This window comes from Dendrobates tinctorius, unplaced genomic scaffold (assembly GCF_039654945.1).
Source record: "Dendrobates tinctorius isolate UK_male_01 unplaced genomic scaffold, ASM3965494v1 ptg000254l, whole genome shotgun sequence".
Classification (NCBI taxonomy): Eukaryota; Metazoa; Chordata; class Amphibia; order Anura; family Dendrobatidae; genus Dendrobates; species Dendrobates tinctorius.
In genome coordinates, this window is record NW_027361921.1 from 13,234,560 (window position 1) to 13,258,345 (window position 23,786).

The 23,786-nt window shown below is 49.6% G+C and overlaps 1 protein-coding gene across 9 annotated transcripts in view; it reads right to left on the reverse strand.

The window, feature by feature from the left end:
* The window catches only part of HIBCH (3-hydroxyisobutyryl-CoA hydrolase), a 536,626-nt gene that overhangs the window by 424,590 nt on the left and 88,250 nt on the right, over nucleotides 1-23,786 (reverse strand). For 8 of the 9 annotated variants that reach the window (XM_073558173.1, XM_073558174.1, XM_073558168.1 and 5 more), the window contains one exon: nucleotides 10,233-10,373. The exons of the other annotated variant lie outside the window; for it this stretch is intronic. In XM_073558173.1, coding sequence (XP_073414274.1) covers nucleotides 10,233-10,373 — 141 coding nt within the window. The remainder of the gene's footprint in view (nucleotides 1-10,232; nucleotides 10,374-23,786) is intronic. 9 annotated transcript variants of the gene reach the window in all.

Here is a 23,786-nt window from a genome sequence, read left to right on the forward strand (position 1 = left end):
TTTGATGACCCTCGGAAGTAGTGGCAGCGGGGGGAATAAGTATGGGAGGCGAAACTGGTTCCATGGCAGAACCAACGCCTCCACGGCGATCGCCTGCGGGTCTCGGGACCAAACGACAAACATGGGCACCTTGGCGTTCACCCTGGAGGCCATCAGGTCCATATCCGGTGTTCCCCACCATTGGCAACTCTGCTGGAAGACCTCGGGGTGCAGCGACCATTCCCCGGAAGCTAGACCCTGCCGGCTGAGGAAGTCTGCAGCCCAGTTCTCCATGCCCGGGATATGGACACCGCCGATATCACCGAGTGGTTCCTTCCGGCCCTGTGAAGGACGTGCCCTACCTCGCGCATGGTTGTTCTGCTGCGGGTGCCCCCTTAATGATTTATGTAAGCCACTGCCGTGACGTTGTCTGACTGAATCCGGACGGGGCGGCCTGCTAGAAGGTGCTGAAACTGTTGCAGAGCTAGCCAGATCGCTCGTACTTCCAACAAGTTGATCGGGAGGCGTGCCTCCTGCGGCGACCACCGTCCCTGGGTCGTGTGGTGGCAAAAAACCGCTCCCCAGCTGAAGAGGCTGGCATCGGTTGTGACTACCAACCAATGGTCTGGGTGAAAAGGTTTCCCCTGAAGCAGTGCGGAACTGACTGTCCACCACTCGAGTGACTGACTGACCTGAGAGGACAACCGGCACCGGTGATCGAGTGTGAATGGGTTCTTGTCCCTGGATGACAAGAGGGCGTGCTGCAGGGGGTGAAGATGAAACTGGGCGAACAAGATCGCTGCCACCATCTTTCCTAGTATCCTCATCCCGAAAACGGATGGTGTGAGGGACCGGTCGGCGAAGCATCCGGACTCCCTGCCGGAGCGCTAGGGCTTGGTCTCCAGGGAGAATTACCAACTCTCGGCAGGTGCCGAAGATCATTCCTAAAAAGGCAATCCTCTGAGCTAGGACCATTATGATTTATTCATGTTGACCAACCATCCTAAGCAGGAAAGAAACACTTTCCTCGCATGCCCGAATTGAAGGGCCCTTGACCAAGAGTTCTTCTAAGTAAGGCAAAACGACTATGCCCCGAAAGTGCAAGATGGCCATGACGACTGCCGTGACTTTTGTGAACACTCTGGGGGCGGTGGCTAGCCCAGAGGGCAGCGCTGCGAACTGGAAATGTAAACTGCTGATGGCGAAGCGTAGAAATCTTTGATGCGGAGGGGAAAATGGGGATGTGCAGGTAGGCGTCCTGGATGTCGATAGCGGCCAAGTATTCTCCCTGCCGATATAAATGAATGGAGAGACTCCATCCGGAAAATGTCTGATCCTGATAAATTTGTTCAGAAGCTTTAGGTCCAAAACAGGCCTGACCGCCCCGTCATTCTTGGGGACCGCGAATAGGTTGGAATAGAAGCCCTGAGCCTTCTCGTGCTCTGGTACGGGAATAATGACTCCGTTGTGCTGGAGTAAATCGATGGCTCCTAGCAACGCCCTTGCCCGGGTCTCCCCTTTGGGAAGACGGGAGAGAAAGAACCGCTTTGGGGGGGTACCTGACAAACTATCTTGTACCCTGAGGATACCAGCTCTCTCACCCATGAGTCGTGTGCAACGGTGACCCAGACGTAGCGAACCAGAGTAGGCGGCCGCCTACTTTGCTGATGTCGCCTAAAGAATGCCTCAAGTCATTTGGCTGAAGCTCTCTGGGACCTGGTTCCCCTCGACCTGGGCTGGCGAGCACGCAATCTCCCCAACGGGTTGGCTCTGAGACTTGTCGATGCCTATCCTGGTTGGGGCGACATGAAGCGGTGAAATTGGCCGCTGTAGTCCACCCCTGGTTGCGAAAGGTCCGAAACCGTGCCTGAAACTGGTGGCGAAACGGCGGCTTGACCCTTTGTTGAGGGAGAAACCCGCTCTTCCCTCCTGTGGCGTGGGAGATGAGCTGGTCTAACTTCTCTCCGAATAAGCGGCCGCACTGATATGGTAGGGAAGTCAAAGACTTCCTGGAGGTTGAATCAGCCCGCCATGTCCTTACCCATAAGGCTCTCCTTATGGAAATTGTGTTTGCGGCAGTCAGTGCCGCGCAATTGGCCGCATCCAAAGAAGCATTGATTAAGTAGTCCCCAGCCATAGCGATCCGAGTTGCGATCTCTGATACCTCTGCAGGTAGCTCCCTATCCTGCAAGGCTCTGTTCAATGATTCAGACCAAGAAATCATGGCCTTGGCTACCCACATTGTCACGGACGAGGGAGAGAGTGCTGATCCTGACGCTTCAAAAACTGAGCGAGCCAAGCTCTCTATGAGATGATCAGTGGGGTCCTTAACAGAAGAACCACTAGGTACGGATTACAGGGTTTTAGAGGCCAAGCGTGACACATGTGGATCCATTGGGGATTCCGACCATTTATTACAGAGATCCGGGGAAAACAGATACCCTGCTTCCAGCGCCTTCTGGCCTGAGAAACGCCTGTCTGGCTGTTCCCTGTGTCGTTGCACTATGTCCTCAAGCTCTGGGTCAGTGCAAAAAACTCTATGCGGCCGCTTAGCTCGCTTAAATGACACCTTATGGCCTGAAGCCAGGGTGGAATCATCCTCGATCCCCAGAGTCTGATTGAAGGCTTCGATGAGGCTGTCCACTGTTTCTCGACACCCCGGGGTACCCAGAACCAGGGGTTAGTCCGAGTCATAATCTGAACTTTGCTCGCTCTCGACTGCTGGTGAGGGAGAGCGAGAAGCAGAACTCACAGATGCCGAGGCACCGGATGGACCGGGAGACGCCGTGTGGGTTCGTTCCCCCGCGTCTGTCTGGAGTGAGAGCGGCCCCTGCAGGCCGGAGGCTCCTGTGAGGTGGAGGACCCCTCCAAGACAGGCGAGCCACTATCCCTGCCCCTATCTGGGGCGCGAAGGGACCCGATTGCTCTCGTAAGTGACGCCATAGACTGCGACAGCGATAAGGCCCATTCTGGAACACTGGGCTCGGTCGCAGGGGATGGTTCCTGGGCTCTTTTGGAATCGCAGGCTTCACATAATCGCTTGCTCTGCGCCCGCATGAAAGCAGCCTGACAAGAGATGCATGCAGCGTATAGAAACGTGTACGTCTTCGCTTTTCTGGAGATGCTGCATCTGCCAGGCATTAGTACTGCAGCCTGCTGGGGGGGGGGATGTGGAGGAACACTCCTCGTCTACCCGTAACTTGGCCTCGCAGGTTGGGATGCAGCACTTACCCCAGTCCTGTGCCCTCCACGTGTCCTGGAAGTGCCGGGTGTTGCTCCACTCAAAGAAACGCACGCCTCAGCTGCAGGCAGGCTGACGGAAGAAAAGGCATCCTGGGCGGTACTTCCACTTGAGGCCTAGCGCTGGTCCGAAGCCGGGAGCTCAATTTCTTTGGCGCCCGCCCAGGCCACGGGGGGCTGGCCGCCGGAAGTGACGCATAGAATGGAGGCGGGACTTCTGTCCGCTGCCCAGCATCGGCCGAAGCTGCGGGCTGGATTTTCAGAGTCTGCCCGCGAGGAGGGGGACGCCACCGACCGCCAACCGAAGATACGTGGCCGGACGCCAGAACTCGCCGCCATGAGCGACGGGGGTGACTACCTTCGCCCGACAAGACAAGGCTAAGGGCTCCAGCCCTGTGGACGCTGCTGCAGGAGCCCTCCCAGGCCATCCCCTCCGTGACGATGTTTCAGCTTCCCAGCTCAGGTAGAGGGGCCACATATAGGATGGTGCAGGCACCCTATCTCCATCTAACCACTTCAAGGGGTGAGAGGGACCGTCCGCCGTCTTGCAACACCGCAGTCTAGCATTGGTGGAGCAGTGAGGGCCGCACGGACTATGCTTGTGCCTATGTACAGCCCATGCTTTCAATACCTAGGGGTGGTCAGGGCTAAGTCCGGCATCATGTCCCACGTTGCGGGAGAGGATACGTGGAGGCGACACTCGCACGTGCTCGCCCGTTGTTGGTTTGGGGAAATCGGACCCTTTCAATAGGATCCGTTGCCCCTGTCTCATCTTCATGGAAGGTAAAAATAAAAAAAGTCTGGGAAGAAAAGACCAGACATGCCCCTCGTTGCGGGAGAGGATACGTGGAGGTGATACTCACACGTGCTCGCCTGTTGTTGGTTTGGGGAGATCGGACCCTTTCAATAGGGTCCGTCGCCCCTGTCTCATCTTGATAGAAAAAGGGAAAATGAAAAAAAAAAAAAGAAGTCTGGAGAAAAAACAGACGTGTGCCTCCAACGGACACTAAGCATGAACTGGTTTCCGCCCGAAATCAGGGCAAGGGTGTATACGGCGGAGGAGGAGCTAACCTCTTTTTTTCACTTAGTGTCAGCCTCCAGGCGGCAGTAGCATACACCCACAGTACCTGTGTCCCTCAATGAGGCGAAGGAGAAAGCTATGTCAGTGTCAGAAAGGGAGGGAAGGCCAGACTCTGATTTTTTTTGGGTACGCGATTTGAAGTTAGCATTTTTTGTAGCGGGGTTAGTTGAGTCTACAGAGTACAGAGAAGCGTAGAAGGTTTTAAACGTATCTGCAATGTCGGGTAGCAGGTATTTGTGCTTTTGTGATTGATTGATGATGGATGGGATATAGGTGTTTGCTCTCTGTGTTCTCAGAGCTCTGGCTATGGACTTACCACTTTTGTTGCCATGATCATAACAATGACGACGGCATCTGGTGAGATCGGCTTTTGCTTTATGTATGAGTAGGGAGTGTAACAATAAACGTTTTATTATTAATGACTTTCTAATATCATCTGACGGGTGATGTTTATGTGATCTTTCTAGGTTTTCAATCTCTCCCAAAAGACCAGTGATCTCCTGAGCGCGTTCTCGCTTTTTACGAGCGCCATTCTTAATAAGAATTCCCCTAATCACACATTTGTGCGCCACCCACACAATACAAGGGTCCGCTCCTTCCACAGCATTAAGCACAAAGTATCTATCAAGGAATTCCCGTAGTTCGGATCTCACAATAGAGTCATCTAAAAGAGATGCATTCAGATGCCAATGGCACTATTCTGCACTAAAGGCTGGAACAGCGACCGTGACACTAACCAACGCGTGATCTGAAAGAAGATATTATCTATATTCACTTTTTGAATGAGGAGTAAATCCCGATATCCCAGCAAAAAATAGTCAATTCTTGTGAAAACATTGTGGGCGTTTGAGTAAAAGGAATGATCCCTATCTGCTGGGTGAAGTAATCTCCAAGACTCTACTAATTGGTGGACCTGCAAATATTTCTGTATGCATCTTTGCGTGGGACGTGAGAGGGAATACACTCCCTTAGAATTATCTATAGATGGGTCGAGGGCAGTGTTAAAGTCACCGCCAAGAATCTGAATACCCTCCGTGAATACCGCTAATTGTTCTAGATAAGTGTAGAGTGCTTTGTCCTGACCAAGATTGGGTAGATATAGGGAGGCAAATGTGACCCTAATAGTACCGATCAGATGTTTTACCATTAGCAGGTGACCCTCTCCATTAGTGTGAGATTCAGTGAAAGTCGATGGAACTGACAGTGAGATGAGGATACAAGAACCTCTGTATTTAGAATCGGGTGTCAGGCTGTGGTAACCCGTTGGGAACCTTTGACTCGAGATTTTGTAAGGTTTGTTTTGACAAAAATGGGTTTCCTGTAGAAACGCTACATCTATCTTTTGTTTATATAATATATTCAGTAAGATAGACCTTTTCTCAGGGCTATGTAAGCCTTTGACATTTTAGGAGCCGATTGTAACTTTTGATTGATGCTCTGGCTGCATTATTATATTGGGTTGGGACAAGTATTCGGTTACAGAAGGGGGTACGGTATAAACACAAGGGAGAGACACACTATCAGAAGATGAATGAGTAGGAGGAAAAGTAGAAAGAAAAAAGAAGAAAAGGGAGTAAGAAAATAAAGGATATTAGAATAGACACCCCAGCAACTATGGGGTAGATTATACAAATAGAAAAGTTTACAAAGAAAATAACAAGGCTATCACTAATTACCCAGGCAAAAATCCTGAGTAGCCTCCAATCTCTTGGAAGTGAAGGGAGGGGGCAAACCGCGGTTAAAAAACCGCCTGGGGGAAAGGGTACCGAATGCCACTGGACATCTTAGTTAAAACACTGAACCAAAACCACGTCCCACCCACCACTCAGGGGAGTCCCCGCAGGGCGAGTGAAGGTATGATCATTTAACTCTTTAACAGTGTTATAATGTTTAATCCTTGAAAACTAAAATGAAACTGCATCACTATTACATGTAGGGTAAATATCATCCTTCTCCGTTAGATTTCTTAAACTTAATATGGACAAAACAGAATTCATCATCTTTCATCCATCTCACTCGACCCCTCGTAATGGACCTATCCATTAAAGTAAATGGCTGCTCACTCTCCCCAGACCCACAAACTTGCTGCCTCGAGGTAATCCTTGACACTGATCTCTCTTTCAAACCACATATCCAAGCCCTTTCCACGTCGGGCCAACTTCAACTCCAAAACATTTCACAGATCTGTACATTCTTCAACCAAGAATCTGTAAAAACCCTAGTCCATGCCCTCATCATCTCCCGCCTTGACTACTGCAACTTTCTGCTCTGTGGCCTCCCCAATAACACTAGACTTGCACCCCTCCAATCTATTCTCAACTCTGCTGCTCGACTAATCCACCTGTCCCCCCGCTATTCCCCAGCCTCTCCCCTCTGTCAATCCCTGCACTGGCTCCCCATTACCCAAAGACTCCAGTTCAAAACCCTAACCATGGCATACAAAGCCATCCACAACCTGTTTCCTCCATACATCTGTGACCTCATCTCCCGGTACTTACCTACATGCAACCTCCGATCCTCACAAGATCTCTTCTACTCCCCTCTTATCTCCTCTTCCCACAATCGCATACAAGATTTCTCCCGTGCATCACCCCTACTCTGGAACTCTCTTCCACAACATATCAGATTTTCGCCTACCATCAAAACTTTCAAAAAGAACGTGAAGACCTACCTCTTCCGACAAGCCTACCACCTGCAGTAACCACCAATCGACTAAGCAACTGCACGACCAGCTCTATCCTCGCCTACTGTATCCTCACCCATCTCTTGTAGATTTTGAGCCCTCGCGGGCAGGATCCTCTCTTCTCCTATACCAGTCGTGACTTGTATTGTTTAAGATTACTTTACTCATTTTTATTATGTATACCTCTTTTCCCATGTAAAGCGCCACAGAATAAATGGTGCAATAATAATAATAATAATAATAATAATAATAATAATAAATACCCGAAAAAAATAGAAATTAACCACACATTATACACATGGTATTCAATGTTTCCCTCCACCCTCTTTTCCTTCCCCCTTATATATCCCACCCCTATCCTCTGCTATCCTTTTATCCTGGTGGAAATCTGTATAACCTTTAAAATTCTAAACCCATATGTTTTCAGTTAAAATTTCGGACTCCAAACAAATTATCCACTGATATCTTCTGGCTATTGTAAGGGAAACAAAGGATATTGGAGAATAACCAATGTGGTGAAACGCCATAATTGTAGGGTAGCATTTTGGGTGTCAGGCAAATCATCCAGTATTATAAGTAAGGGAGACTACTAAACTTAGCCAAGTTGGATCTTGTGAAGAATGGTCACGACGTCTTGGATGGGGACATTGCTGCAAAGGAGGGTGTCTGTTACAAGCCAGTTGGGGATGGAATCGGATCCTGGCCCAAAAAAGTTGAAGATCTGCATGTCTTTTGAGGAAAAAAGGTTGTTCTTTCCTTTTTCACAATGAGATGAAAGGGGTGTCCCCATCTGTAGGTGGCTCCAATTTCTCGTATCTTTGAAATTAGAGGCTGCAAGAGACGTCTCATGTACAGCCAGAGACATCCGGAAAGAGTTTGACCTCTGCACTTTCCAGAATTATGGAGTTGGTCAACCAAGCACAGCGAAGGATATCTTCTTTATCTGTGAAGTAGTGAAGTCTGCACAATATGTCTCTTGGGTTGGTAGGGTCTATGGAGCCCATTTTAGTGACTCTGTGCATGATGCCTCTAAAGGCCTCTTGGTGACCATATTGAAAAGGGTAGTGATATGCGTCTTAAATTCTTCCTGACATGTATTCTCCGGCATCCCTTTAACACGTATATTGTGTCTCTGCCCCGTTTTCTTGATCTTCGAGGAGAAGGGTCAGATTTTGTAACTGGGAGTCAAGAATATTGTGTTTGCTCACCTATCATGTACATCTGGTTGGAAAAATCCTTTGAGGCTTCCTCAGCCGTTGACAGCTGGTTAATTTCTTCTCCTATAGAAGCAATAGCCTGCTTATGTGAGGCTTCAATCCTCTGAGCCAGAGACCCAATATCCTGCTTTGTTGGTAAAGCCTGCATTAATTCATGTAATATTTGAAGATCTCAGCGCCTTTTGGATGGAGAAATTGCACTTTGTGCAGATGTAAAGCATGATAGGTCCGTGTCCGCCATTTCAATAGGTAGTTTAGAAGAGTCTAGAGACTTGCGAATGGTCGTGCTTTCGAAAGTAGTGACACTGGGTCATATGAGGGGTGTCTCTGGACCATTTTGTGGTTCCCTTTGAGCCAGCAGTTAAACATAATCTGTTACCCCATTTTTCGACTATCAGCTGCTGGCACCGCCATCAGGGGCTTATCTACAGCATTCTGTAATGTTGTAGATAAGCCCCCGATCTAACCTGAAAGATAAGAAAAATGAGTTATATTATACTCACCCAGGGGTGGTCCCATGCGGTCCGCCTACGCCGGAGCCACAATGGGAAGCAAAGAAGAGGATGTCACCGCTACAAGACGGGAGGCTACGGACCACGACACCCATCGGACCAAGACCAGACCGCCCCCCCGGTGAGTATAATATAACTCATTTTTCTTATCTTTCAGGTTACATCGGGAGCTTATCTACAGCATTACAGAATGCTGTAGATAAGCCCCTGAAGGCAGTGCCGGCAGTTGATAGTCCAAAAATGAGGTGACAGATTGCCTCTAAGTTAGGCATCGGTGTCATTTTAGGCAAAGAGGGGTTAGCAACATCTAAAGTATTACGTAAGAAAAAACGTCCAATTATATTGCTCTGTGATCCTTCAGAGCGTGTGGTTAATAACGATGATTTTATGCCTTGGTATCGGCATTTTCTGGGCATACCCACAAGCCAAGGATAAAGTCAATGACATATGTCCGGAGTCGTGGGGCACAGTCAAAGTGGGGTCTCACTCCACCATGATGTGGGTGTGTACTCCATCTCCCTTATTTAACTATTTTAGTGCAGTGTCTGCCAGAGCCTTGATATTTATTGAAATAGTTTGCTGAGGCCACCGAATCGCAGCATTGGATATGCTGGACCTCCGGGCTTTCACAAGATGCTGACGGTGCCAAGAGCACCACCGCCGAACCAGCCGCAGCAGCCTGGGATTTCACGGAGGCCACCACATCTGCTGCATCAGCCTGGGATTGGAGTCATATCGCTGGACCACCGAACATCTCCTGTGACCCTGCTTCTCCAGTACTGCTGATCCCCCTGGGTAAGCTGAATTCGGTCTGTAAGACGGACCCCCATTTGACACATTAATTTTTCTCCCTATTTTCCTTCTGAAAATTTGGGGGCGGTTTATAGTCTGAAAAATACGTTAAATTTATCCAAAAATAACAATTATCAAAATTAAACAGATTATTAATATATTGAACATATATTATTCTCATTGTCAAAAATTAGTAACTTAAAATGTGTTATCATTGTAAAGGCATAATGTGATGTTAGTCATACTCACAGACTTGCAGTGAGGCTGGAGTGTCAAAAGGGAAAAGACAAAAGTGTAGCCAGATCACAGTCCGAGGTCAGAGTATCAGGAAGGTAGTGTATCAATACAAAGGGGTAAGTCAAATGGATGGTCAAAGGTAAATGCAAGGTCAGCAATGGAGATTGCAATACAACTCAGAGAAAACACACACACCACTTGAGCAAAGCTAAAGTAGCCCTTTAATCACCCACAATTGAATGACCCCTAGATGAGATCTCACAGACCCAGCCAGATAAGGCGGTTGATCTGTCAAACACAATACTCACACTTCAACCTCAGATTTGGCGGCAGAGCTATCAATAATCCTGACAGCTCAGCCAGCCCTCGATCCCATAGGGCAAGAGCTATCATTAAGAGCGTCCATAGAACACCGTGAGTGGTGGAATCGTGACAGATTACTAAGCATGTAAATCTGTCTTCAATTTAGCTGCCTAAACAATTAGACTTACTTTTATCTGATGATAGATAAGTCGAGTCATATTAAGATTTAGTGCATTCAGAGCCTTTGGCCTATTTAAAGTGATCACTCCTGAACAGCCATGTTTTGCCAGTAGGACCTCTGCATCTGAAGCTGTGTGGACGGACATATACTGCAATAAAGAAAACAACAAACATTAATACTTCAAATAATTCTAAACCTCTCAGCGCTACATGAGGCAAATGTCCATCACAAGCTCTTGAAAACTAGTATTCCATAACAGATATACGTCATGCCGAGTCAGAAGCTTATACACAAAACACAGGTTACAAGTGAAACTATGGAACATGCCATTTAATCTATAGGGTGAACGATGTATTAATGGGAACCTGTCAGGTCCCCCATGTCCTCCAACCCACCAGCATTTGTGTATTTACAGTATTGCTAAATTACCTGCCTAACCAACCCTTTATCAGTCACCTAAACACATGTTGAAAAAAAATATATAAACTCAGTTTTTCTTATTTCTTATGCAATTTAGGCCTTTGGCTAGCAGATAGGCTGTTAGTTTCCTCAGATTAGTTGTCACTCTTTGCAGGTTATCACGCCGTGTGGGCGTGATAACATGATATGGAAGAGCCAAAGTCATTGCCAGTTCTCTGCAAACCTCATGCATATTCGAAGCTCAATTCGACAGTATCATTGCACCTCTGATGCAGAGTACCTATCACCTTTTTTTAAAAAAAAGTCCGTATTCGGTCCAGAATAGTGGAACGAGTGTCATGCGACTTTCGTGTGAGTACAATCCAATTTTTAACACCTAGCATCTGATATACATGCAAATGCGATCAGATTGCAATGCAATTTTAACATGAGCTTTCACAAAAGTGAGCTTCCACATAGAGCAATTCTCTGTGTAATTTACAAATAGTTTTCCAAGGAAATATTTTTCAAGATAAATCTATATCTATTGTGAGGCAATGAGGGGAGTCATATGTGACGACCGTTATGCATCCCAAAGATTGCGCATAGAGGTACACTGAACCCGCTGGAGTGTATTGTAATCACAGCTACATCTGTGGTTACAATGGAATTGGTCATACTATTTGGCCACGTCAGATTTTAGGAACACCCAACATGGGCTTTTATTTTTGTAGAGATTTGCAGGTTTGGTAGTGGGGCAAATCTCTCCCTACACTCCAAGTTTTTGGAGTAGCCCAAATCCACGATTTTCAGTTAAACTTTGAGTTGAGGTTTGGGTGTCAGTATTTTGTCCACAAGCTGCTTGTGATGCACCCAAGATGTATATGGCAGTGCAGTCACCCAAGGCAACAGCTTTTAATACCGACTGGGCGACCCGGCTGCAATACGGAGGACAACGTTTACCTTACTTTGTGAGATTTTGGAAATAAAGACATTATATTTTGAACTCTCTTGGGTCACTGCCTCTCTATCACACGGTGTCAACACCACTACACATGGTGGAGAATGTCGGCAGTGTGCATGCGGAGTGGGCCTGTAGGGTGGACTTTATGTGGTGCTCTGCTTAGGCCAAGCAGAGCACCACCTAAAGTCCCCCTCTCCCCAACAGGCCTACTCCAGAGAACGAGCATATCATTAACTTAAAACTGAAAATAAAGATTAAACAACAACCATAAGACGGATTTCATCAACAAAGGTATTTTAATCAGTATAACGTCGCCAACCTGACAGTATCTGTAGGTTATTGAGCACAATCCTGCTCACAGGTTCCCTTTAAAGGAATCTGTTTTATTGCTTCAAATAAAAGGACTTTATTCTGGGTGCTTTATTAAACAATTTGACTACGGGGTTAGTTATTGACTAGTGATGAGCGAGTATAATCGTTGCTCGGGTTTTCCTGAGCATGCTCGGGTGATCGAGTATTTTGGCGTGCTTGGAGATTTAGTGTTTGTCAACGCAGCTGCATGATTTGCGGCTACTAGACAGACTGAACAGATGTGGGGATTGCCTGTTTGTTAGGAATTCCACACATGCATTCAGCCTGTCTAGCAGCCACAAATCATGCAACTGTGTCTACAAACACAATCCTCCGAGCATGCCAAAATACTTGGAGCTTACCCGAGCTCATCACTATTATAGACGCCTCTCCATTACTAAACCCTAGGCTTGATGTCACCTGACAATACAAAAGTGACATCAACCCCAATGCTATCACCCCACTTGCCAATGCACAAGGGGAAAAGCGAGGCTGAGTTCCAGAATTGGTGCACCTTATGGGTGAGGCATTTCTGGAATGACTGAGAAATTATGTTTTTACTTAGAGAGGGGGCAACATCCATGGCCCCTTCCTAAGCTATCTGCTTAGCTTTAGCAGGTAATCTTTTCTTAAGGGGGTCCCCCATTTTAAAAACCAGGAACGGCTAAGTATTTATACAGCTGTGAGATGATATTAACCCCTTTCCTACATTAGACGTACTATTACGTCCTTGGGACTTAGGTATTGTAACCTAAGTCCCAAGGACGGAATAGTACGTCTAGCGCGATCAGCTGCGCTCACGGGGGAGCTCCGCTGATCGCGGCCGGGTGTCAGCTGATTATCACAGCTGACACCCGGCACTATGTGTCAGGGGTGATCACGGACCGCCCCCGACACATTAACACCTGGCACACTGCGATCAAACACGATCGCAGTGTACCGGGGGTTAAGGGAAGCATCGGGAGGGAGGGGGCTCCCGTGGTGCTTCCCTGAGACCCCCACAGCAGCGCGATGTGCAGCGCTGCTGCGGGGGTCTCCTTCCCTGCAGGTCCCCGAATCCAAAATGGCGGCGGGGACCTTCGGGGGCCTGCAGGGAGGCAGCTTTCTCATGCCTGCAAAGCGTTGGCATGAGGAAGCCTGCAGCACTGCCTGTGACAGATCGCTGATCTGTCACAGCGATCTGTGATGTGACAGATCAGCGATCTGTCACGACAGTTATGTCCCCCCTGGGACATTGTAATAAAGTTAAAAAAAAAACATGGATTTTTGTGATAACTCACCGTAAAATCCTTTTCTCCGAGGCGCTCATTGGGGGACACAGGTACTGTGGGTGTATGCTACTGCCGCCTGGAGGCTGACACTAAACTGTGTTCCAAATTATTATGCAAAAAGAGTTTAGGAGTGATATGGTTAGAATTTTTTTGTTTGTCATTTAAACTCATTGATGGTGATGTGTGTCAGGGCTCTTTATATCACTGAAAGCAATTGCAGATACCTGTGCAAATTAGTTTGGCAGGTGTGTCCAAATAAAGGCAAGACTACTTAAGAAGGCTGTTCCACATTATTAAGCAGCCTACATTTTTTGCCAAAATGGGAAAGAAAAAGGATGTGTCGGCTGCTGAGAAGCAACAAATTGTGGAGTATTTAGGTCAAGGCATGACTACAATCAACATTGCCAAGACACTTCATCGTTATCATCGCACAATCAAGAAGTATGTAGCTGATTCAAAGCACACGTGTGTGTGCGTACTGATAAGGAAAAATTGAGTACTCTTTCCAACAGGCAATTGCGTCAGGTTAAAAGAGCAGCTTCAAAAATGCATTGTCATAGCAGCAGACAAGTTTTTGAAGCTGCTGGTGCCTCCAACGTCCCCCGAACAACAAGATGCAGGGTCCTTCAGAGGTTTGCAGCTGTGCGTAAGCCATCCTGTCGACCACCTCTATCCACTGCACACAAGCAGAAATGGCTCCAGTGGGCCAAACGATACATGAAGACTGACTTCCAAACTCTTTTGCTCACCGATGAGCGCCGTGCAATGCTCGATGGTCCAGATGGATGGAGTGGAGAATGGCTGGTTGATGGCCACCCCATGAAAACACAGCTAAGGCGCCAACAAGGAGGAGGTGGAGTAATGTTTTGGGCTGGAATCATGGGGAGAGAGATTGTCGGCCCCTTTAGGATCCCTGAAGGGGTAAAGATGAACTCCATAATCTATGTGGACCTTCTAAAACAGCACTTCCTGCCATGGTTCAAGAGGAAGAACCGTGCTTTCCGCAGCATGATCATTTTCATGCATGATAATGTACCGTCTCATGCTGAAAATAACACATCTGCATCTCTGGCTGCTATGGGCATAAAAGAGGACAAACTTATGGTGTGGCCACCATCTTCCCCTGACCGCAACCCCATTGAGCATCATCAAAAGGAGTGTCTATGATGGCGGGAGGCAGTTCACATCTAAGCAACAGCTCTGTGAGGGTATTCTGTCCACATGCAAAACAATTGAAGCACAAACCATCCAAAAACTGACAAATTCAATGGGCGAGAGAGTTCAGAAGCTTCTTTCGACCAAGGGGTCCTATGTGCAAATGTAACATCACCTAGAATAGATGACTTGAAAACTGTTTGATTTCATTTTGTAATAAGCTGATAATGCTTATAATTTCATAATTGACCATTTTTTTGTTCAAAATAAAAATAAAAAGGTTGAAAACTCTGCTGTGCATAATAATTTGGAACATGCATTTTGATTGTTTCTTATTTTTAAAAATATACTGTTTTCATAGGCAGTTTGTTCAAAAATATTGCAATTATACTAGAATATTAGATGACTGGAAAATAACAATGACTGCAATTCATATAGGTAATTTAGAGAAAATATGAGGAAATATTTTTTGCATAATAAGTTGGAACACAGTGTAAGTGAAACATGGATTTTTGTGATAACTCACTGTAAAATCCTTTTCTCCGAGACGCTCATTGGGGGACACAGATACTGTGGGTGTATGCTTCTGCCGCTAGGTGAAAAAAAGAGGTTAGCTCCTCCTCCGTCGTATACACTCTCACCCCTATTGCGGGCGAAACTCAGTTTGGTGCCAAAGCAGGAGGAGGACAACAAAATCAGCCTTAATACAGGTACAACATGTCCAGAAAAGGACCACCCTTATATCACATAAATAAATGCATATTAACTAAACAAAAACAGAGCCAACTGGCTAATAGGGTGGGTGCTGTGTCCTCAAATGAGCGTCTCGGAGAAAAGGATTTTACGGTGAGTTATCACAAAAATCCATGTTTCTCCTTCATCTCATTGGGGGACACAGGTACTGTGGGACATCCTAAAGCAGTCCCTGGGTGGGAAGTTGACTCATCGATCCAAGCTACATGCACCTCTTGTCTAAAGCTGCGCCACCGCAGCTTGGAGAATCCTTCTACCCAGGCTTGCATCCGCCGAAGCCTGAGTATGGACATTGTAATGCTTAGTAAACGTGTGCAGGCTGGACCAGGTTGCTGCCTTGCAAACCTGCTCTGCCGAAGCCTGGTGTCGAAGCACCCAAAAGGCGCCCACTGCCCGAGTAGAGTGTGCTCTGATCCCTGCTGGAATCGGCGCACATCTGACAAGGTAGGATTCCTGAATAACAAAATGAATCCATCTGGCTATGGTCGATTTTGAGGCAGCTAGTCCCTTCCTGCGACCCTCAGGGAGCACGAACAGCACGTCTGACTGACGAAAGGGTGCCGTCCGCAACACGTACCTCCTGAGAGCTCTCACGAGGTCCAACGTATGAAGAGCCTTTTCCACACGGTGCACCGGTGCTGGACAGAAAGAGGGCAAGACAATATCCTCATTAATATGAAACGAGGAAATGACCATTGGTAAAAAAAGGAGGAGCTGGTCTAAGAACCACCTTGTCTTTGTAAAAGGTCAGGAACGGGGCTCGGCAAGATAAAGCTGCCAGCTCCGAGACCCTACTGATCGATGTTATGGATACCAGAAACACCACCTTCCAGGAAAGGTATGACAAAGAGACATCCTGCAGCGGCTCAAATGGAGCCTCCTTCATAACACTTAGGACCAGGTTAAGGTCCCAGGCGTCCATAGGTGCCTTATAGGGAGGTACCAAGTGGGAGACCCCCTGGATGAAAGTCTTAACCTGCAAGATGGTAGCAATCCTGCACTGAAAGAGGACGGATAAAGCCGATATCTGTCTTCTGAGAGAACTGGGAGCCAAGCCTGAGTCTAAACCAGACTGGAGAAAAGCCAAGATATTAGGGATGGAGAATCTCAGTTGCGAACAACCGTTGCCCCGGCACCATGCAAAGAAAACCTTCCAGGTGTGGTGGTAAACTCATGCCGAGGTAGGCTTTCGGGCGCTAACCATCCTAGCAACTACCTTGCTCCCGAACCTCACCTGCGTTAGAATCCAGGATTCAACGGCTAAGCCGTCAAACACAGGGCCCCTGAATTCGGGTGGCAGATAGGCCCTTGAGACAGTAGATCTGGGCGCTCTGGCAGGCGCCATGGCACATCAACGAGCAGCTGAACTAGATCTGCGTACCACGCCCGACGAGGCCAGTCTGGGGCCAGCAGAATCACTGGCACCCCCCCGCCTTGATTTTCTTGATGACCCTCGGAAGAAGAGGCAGCGGGGGAAACAGGTTTGGGAGACGAAACTGATTCCATGGCAGAACCAGCGCATCCACAGCGATTGCCTGCGGGTCCCGGGACCGCGCGATGAACATGGACACCTTGGCGTTCACCCTGGACGCCATCAGATCCACATCCGAAGTTCCCCACCGTTGGCAAATCTGCTGAAAAACCTCTGGGTGAAGTGACCATTCTCCGGACGCAAGCCCCTGCCGGCTGAGAAGGTCTGCCGCCCAGTTCTCTACCCCCAGGATGTGGACTGCCGATATCAGTGAGCGGTTCCTCTCGGCCCAGCGAAGCACGTGCCCTACTTCGTGCATGGTTTCCCTGCTGCGGGTGCCCCCCCGGTGATTTATGTAAGCCACCACCGTGGCGTTGTCCGACTGATTCCGGACGGGGCAGCCTTCTAGAAGGTGATGGAATCGATGCAGAGTCAGCCGGATCGCCCGTATCTCCAACAAGTTGATCGGGAGGGCTGCCTCCTGCGGTGACCACCGTCCCTGGGTCATGTGGTGGCGAAAGACCGCTCCCCAGCCGAAAAGGCTGGCGTGGGTTGTGACCACCAGCCACTGCACTGATCTGGGGGGGAGGGGTTTCCCCTGAAGCAGGGAGGAACTGATTGTCCCCCACTCTAGTGACTGCCTGACCTGAGAGGACAACCGGCACCCATGATCGAGCGTGAATGGGTTCTTGTCCCAGGCTGACAAGAGGGCGTGCTGCAGGGGACGAAGATGAAACTGGGCGAACGGGATCGCTTCCATCGCTGCCACCATTTTCCCCAGAATCCTCATGCTGAAACGGATGGTGTGAGGAACTGGTTGGCACAGTACTCGCACCCCCTGCCGGAGGGCTAGGGCCTTGTCTCGAGGGAGACTTACCAACCCTCGGCAAGTGTCGAAGGTCATCCCTAAAAAGGAAATTCTCTGAGCTGGAACAAGGGATGACTTCTTTACATTGACCAACCACCCTAAGCGGGCAAGAGTATCTAGCATAATGCTGACACTTTCCTCGCATGCCTGCCTTGAAGGGGCTTTGACCAAGAGGTCGTCTAAGTAGGGGAATACTACTATGCCCCGGGAGAGCAGGATGGCCATGGGGACTGCCATGACCTTTGTGAACACTCTGGGGGCCGTGGCTTGCCCGAAGGGCAGCGCTGCAACCTGAAAATGTAGACCGTTGATGACGAAGCGTAGAAACCTTTGATGCGGAGGGAAAATGGGAATATGTAGATAGGCGTCCTGGATATCGATAGAGGCCAAATACTCTCCGTGCCTCATTGCCGCTATGACTGAACGGAGAGATTCCATCTGGAAATGTCTGATCCTGATAAATCTGTTCAGGAACTTTAGATCCAAAACGGGCCTGACCGTCCCGTCCTTTTTGGGAACTGCAAACAGGTTGGAATAGAAGCCATGCGCCTTTTCGTTTTCCGGTACTGGAATGATAACTCCGTTGTGAGAAATTGAGCCAGGGCGTGGTGAAACCGGAGTAGGCGGCCGCCTACCCCGCTGGTGCCGCCTGACAAATGCCCCGAGTCATTTGACTGAAGATCTTTGGGATCTGGATCCCCTCGACCTAGACTGGTTAGCACGCATCCTCCCCAATGGGTTGGCTCTATATGAGACCTGTCGATCCCTATTGTGATTGGGACGCCCTGATGCGGCAGAGTTAGCCGCTGTTGTCCACCCGGGGTTGCGAAAGGTCCGAAATCGTGCCTGAAACTGGTGACGAAACGGCGGCTTGGCCTTTTGCTGAGGAAGAAAACCGCTCTTGCCTCCTGTGGAGTCGGAGATGAGCTGATCTAGCCTCTCTCCGAACAGGCGGCCACACTGGTAAGGTAGCGCTGTCAAAGACTTTTTTGAGGCTGAATCAGCCCGCCATTGTGATGGACTCAGTTCCTGCTAAGCCCTTTTTTTGAGTGGACCCTCTGGGTCGTGGCACCCACCCACCGAGGGCGAGCTGACCTTGTGAGAATCCACCCCCTATACAGGGAGTGTCAGGGGCAAGACCAAGGGGGTGAGCCACCACGACTGCTGGGACCAGACGGCCGGCTCAGGGGACACTATGTGAGTGACTGACGACCAGAGACAAGCAGAAAACCAGACAAGACAAGAGGTAAGTGCAAGATATCTTCATTGAGAACTTCAGGATACATTCAGTGCAAACGTAAAGCAAAACATGCAGGGTGCGTGCGTGGGCACGCCAAGGTCCATAGCATAACACGTGCCAGGTGGCACGCCTGGGTACGGGTAAGGCACAATGGCATCGGACTCCGGACCGCTGGCAACGATTGACATGATCAGGCATCAGGCTGCGGACATCAGCTCCAAACATCAGGCCGCAGTCATCCAGCTTATGATCTCTGGCAGCAATCGGCAGGTTCCGGGCATCCGGCAGGCAAACCAGGGTTCAGGCAAGGAGGCACGACAGATATCCAGGCGTGGTGCAAGTTAAAGAACATGCCAAGGTCCGAGGCTAGGTGCATGTGTAGGGGACACGCCAAGGTACAAGGCTAGGTGCGTGTGTAGGGGACACGCCAAGGTACAAGGCTAGGTGCGTGTGTAGGGGACACGCCAAGGTACAAGGCTGGGTGCGTGTGTAGGGGACACGCCAAGGTACAAGGTTTAACCAACGAGACAGGGCGCATGTGTAGAGACATGCCAAGGCACAAAGTAACAAGCAAGACAGGGTGCATGTATAGAGACACGCCAAAGCATAGGATACAAGACAGAGTGCGTGTAGAGATACGCCAAGGCACAAGGTACAAGACAGAGTGCGTGTAGAGACACGCCAAGGTACAGGGCAGGACGCGTGCTAGGAGCCACGCGGGACGCACACCTCACTGGCCAGTGCACACTGCTGTAACGCCAGCACGAGGCACGACTAAGGCACAGGAGGCGGGCAAAGGAACCTTTGTGCTAGGAGCCACGCCAGGTTCAGGGCAGGGTGCGTGCTAGGAGACACGCCAGGGTTCAAGACAGGGTGCGTGCTAGGAGCCACGCCAAGATTCAAGGCAGGGTGCGTGCTAGGAGACACGCCAGGGGACACGCCACACTGGCCAGTGCACACGGCTGTAACGCCAGCACGAGGCAAAACCTTGGCACAGGAGGCGGCCAAGGGGAACCCACGCCGGGGTTCAAGGCAAGGACAAGGCAAGGAAGAAGGTACGGAACACAGAGCAGAACATAGGTAGAAACAAAGAATCAGATCAGAGCGAGAACAGCTAGCAGCGGAGCGTAGGCCGAAGACCAGAGCCGGGCCAAGGAAGAGCCTTGGGACTAGCCTAGAAACATGCAAGAGAGCACAATAGGACAGAGTCTAGCAGCGGAGCGTAGGCAGAAGCCCAGAGCCAGGCCAAGGAAAGACCTTGGGACTAGACTTGGAAATGAGCACTAAAGAGAGGAGAAATGGTGCGTGTGCCAAGGAGCACTACAGGGCGCCATAGGAGAGAGGGAGGCAGAGCAAGCAAAGAGAGAGACCATAGGGAGGAACACAAGACAAGGAATAGCAAGGCAGAGAACACAGGAAGGACTACAAGTCAAAGCATAGCAAAAGCAAGACATGGCAAAACAGGCAAGGCAGAGAACACAGGAAGGACTACAAGTCAAAGCATAGCAAAAGCAAGACATGGCAAAACAGGCAAGGCAGAGAACACAGGAAGGACTACAAGTCAAAGCATAGCAAAAGCAAGACATGGCACAAGACAAAGGGAGCAACCGAGCAGACATACAGCCCTGTAGGGAAGCAACACAATAATCAGGCCCTGAGCATAGGGAGGGGTGGTCTAATATAGGGCATAGCACCTCCTCTTCCGGGTCAGGACCAGGGGAGAACTTCCAGTTCAGATGCTCCAGGATCACAGAGTGCAGTCACATGATCAGGGTTACAGACAAGACGAGATGATTGCAGAACCAGACAGTGCAGGATCCTAGGAAACGTCACATGATCAGGGATTCTAGACATGATGAGAAGATCACAGAAGGCAAAGCAGAAACTCAGGCATCTTGCAGCTCAGCAGACATGAGGTGAGTGTGCACACTGCTCTAGGGAACAAGCAAGATAGCAGACACAAGGTGCGTGTGCACACCGCTCCAGGGTCATGAGGCAAAACAGGCATGGCGGACGTGACAGCCATGTCCTTAACCATAGCGCTCTCCTAATGGAGATTGCATTTGCGGCTGCAAGCGCCGAGCAGTTGGCCGCATCTAAAGATGCATTAATCAAGTAGTCTGCCGCCATGGCTATCTGATTTGGGATTTCTGATATTTCCGCTGGTAGGCCTAGGTCCTGCAAGGCTCTATTCAAAGTTTTTGACCAAGAAATCATGGCCTTGGCTACCCACGTTGCTGCGAACGAGGGAGAAAGGGCTGATCCTGATGCCTCAAACATTGTGCGAGCCAAGTTCTCTATGAGACGATCAGTGGGATCCTTAATAGAAGAACCACTAGGCACAGATAGTAAAGTTCTTGTAGCCAAGGGCGACACCGGTGCGTCCACCGTTGGGGATTCCGTCCACTTTTTACGAAGATCCGGGAGAAAAGGGTACTTCGCCTCGAGTGCCCTCTGACCCGAGAACCGCCTGTCCGGCCGTTCTCTGTGTTTTTGCACTAAAGTATGTCCTCAAATTCAGGGTGAGTGCAAAATACTCTATGGGGATGCTTGACACGTTTAAATGACACCATATGGCCTGCAGCCAGAGTGGAATCATCCTGAATCCCCAGAGTCTGGTTGACGGCTTCTATGAGACTGTCAACCGTTTCCTGACCACCTGGCGTATCTAGGTCAAGGGGCATATCCGAGTCGTAGTCCGAGCCTTGTTCGCTATCGACTGCTGGCGACGGGGAGCGAGAAGCAGAGCTCACGGATGCCGAGGCACCGGATGGACCGGGAGACGCCGTGTGGGTGCGTTTCCCCGGGGTCTGCCTGGAGTGAGAGCGGCCCCTGCAGGCCGGAGACTCGTGTGAGGTAGAGGACCCCTCTAAGACAGGAGAGCCACTGTCCCTGCCCCTATCTGGGGCTCGAAGGGACTCGATTGCTCTCGTAAGTGACGCCATAGATTGCGACAGTGATAATGCCCATTCCGGGGGACCTGTTACAATGGGCTCGGTTGCAGGGGAGGGCTCCTGAGTGTGTTCGGACTCGCAGGCTTCGCATACCCGTTTGGTCTGAGCCCGCGGAAAAGCCGACTGACAGGAGATGCATGCAGCGTATAGGAACGTATGTGTCTTAGATTTTTCTGACATGCTGTACCTGTCAGGTCTCCGTGCTGACAAAAAAACTGCCGGGGGAGGGAGCTCTTTGCTCCTGATAGCGCGGCCTGTCCGTGGGGCTGGGGGGCAGCACTTACCCCAGTCCTGGGTCCCCCGTGTCCTCAGCGTGCGAGGCGCCGCTTTACTCGCCAGTGGCCCCCGAAAGAAAAAGAAGGATCCTGGGGGCGGTCTTTTCTTTGCGGCCTAGTTCCGGCCTAAAGCCGGGGACTAAATTTCCTCAGGCGCCCGCCCAGGCTACGGGGGCGGGGCCACCATGACGGGATGCCAGGGGCGGGGACTTCCGGCCGCGGCCTTGATTTATTCCTCCATCCCCCCTGGGGGGGCGGGCGAAACCGCCGGACCCTCAGAAACGCTCCGGAACCAGATCCCTGAACGCCGCAGGAGCCCTCCCTGGCCATCATTCCTCAGGTAGAGGGGAGGGGGGCCCTAAACGTCAGGACGGTGCAGGCACCCTAGCTCCATCTAACCGCCTGCAGGGGTGAGGAGAGGGACCATCTGCCACCTTGCCCCCCCCGCGGTCCTTAGCATTGGTGGGGCAGCAGGGCCACACGGACTACGCTTGTGCCTCTGTGCAGCCCAGGGTTTCAATACCCTAGGGTGGACAGGACTAAGTCTGGCATCATGTCCCACGGTGCGGGAGAGGATACATGGAGGGACACTCACACGTGCTCGCCCGTTGTTGGTTTGGGGAGATCGGACCCCTTCGATAGGGTCCGTCGCCCGTATCTCACCTCCGCAGTCTGAAAATATCCCACGGTGCGGGAGAGGATACATGGAGGGACACTCACACGTGCTCACCCGTTTTTGGTTTGGGGAGATCAGACCCTTTCCATAGGGTCCGTCGCCCCTATCTCGCTATCATTGTGAAAAAAATGGAACATCCGGAAAAAAAATCCCCGTTGCGGGAGTGGATACGTGGAGGGACACTCACACGTGCTCGCCCATTGTTGGTTTGGGGAGATCGGACCCCTTCGATAGGGTCCGTCTCCCGTATCTCACCTCCGCAGTCTGAAAATATCCCACGGTGCGGGAGAGGATACGTGGAGGGACACTCACACGTGCTCACCCGTTTTGGTTTGGGGAGATCAGACCCTTTCCATAGGGTCCGTCGCTCCTATCTCGTTTTCATTGTGGAAAAAAATGGAACATCCGGAAAAAAATCCCCGTTGCGGAGGTGGATACGTGGAGGGACACTCGCACGTGCTCGCCCGTTGTTGGTTTGGGGAGATCGGACCCTTTCAATAGGGTCTGTCGCCCCTGTCTTATCTTCATGGGGAAAGAAAAAAAAAAAAAAAATCAGTCTTGAGACAGATCGACGTGTGCCTCCAACAGACACTAAGCAAAAACTGGTTTACGCCCGCAATCGGGGTGAGGGTGTATACAGCGGAGCAGGAGCTAACCTCTTTTTTTCACTTAGTGTCAGCCTCCAGGCGGCAGTAGCATACACCCACAGTACTTGTGTCCCCCCCCAATGAGACGAAAGAGAAAAAAAAGTGTAAAAATAATTTATAAAAAAAAAAATCGCTAATTAAATTAAAAAAAAAAAATATTCCCTAATAAATAAAATTAAAAAAAACAAAAAAAAACAATAAAAGTACACATATTTGGTATTGCCGTGTCCGTATCGACCCGCCCTATAAAACTGTCCCACTTGTTAACCCCTTTATTGAACCCCTTTAAAAATTAAAATAAAAAACGAAACAAAAAATAAAGCTTTATCATCATACCGCCGAACAAAAAGTGCAATAACGCGCGATCAAAAAGATGGATATAAATAACCATGGTACTGCTGAAAACGTCATCTTGTCCCGCAAAAAACGAGCCGCCACACAGCATCATTAACGAAAAAATAAAAAAGTTATAGCTCGCAGAATAAAGCGATGCAAAAATAATTATTTTTATATAAAATTGTTTTCATTGCATAAAAG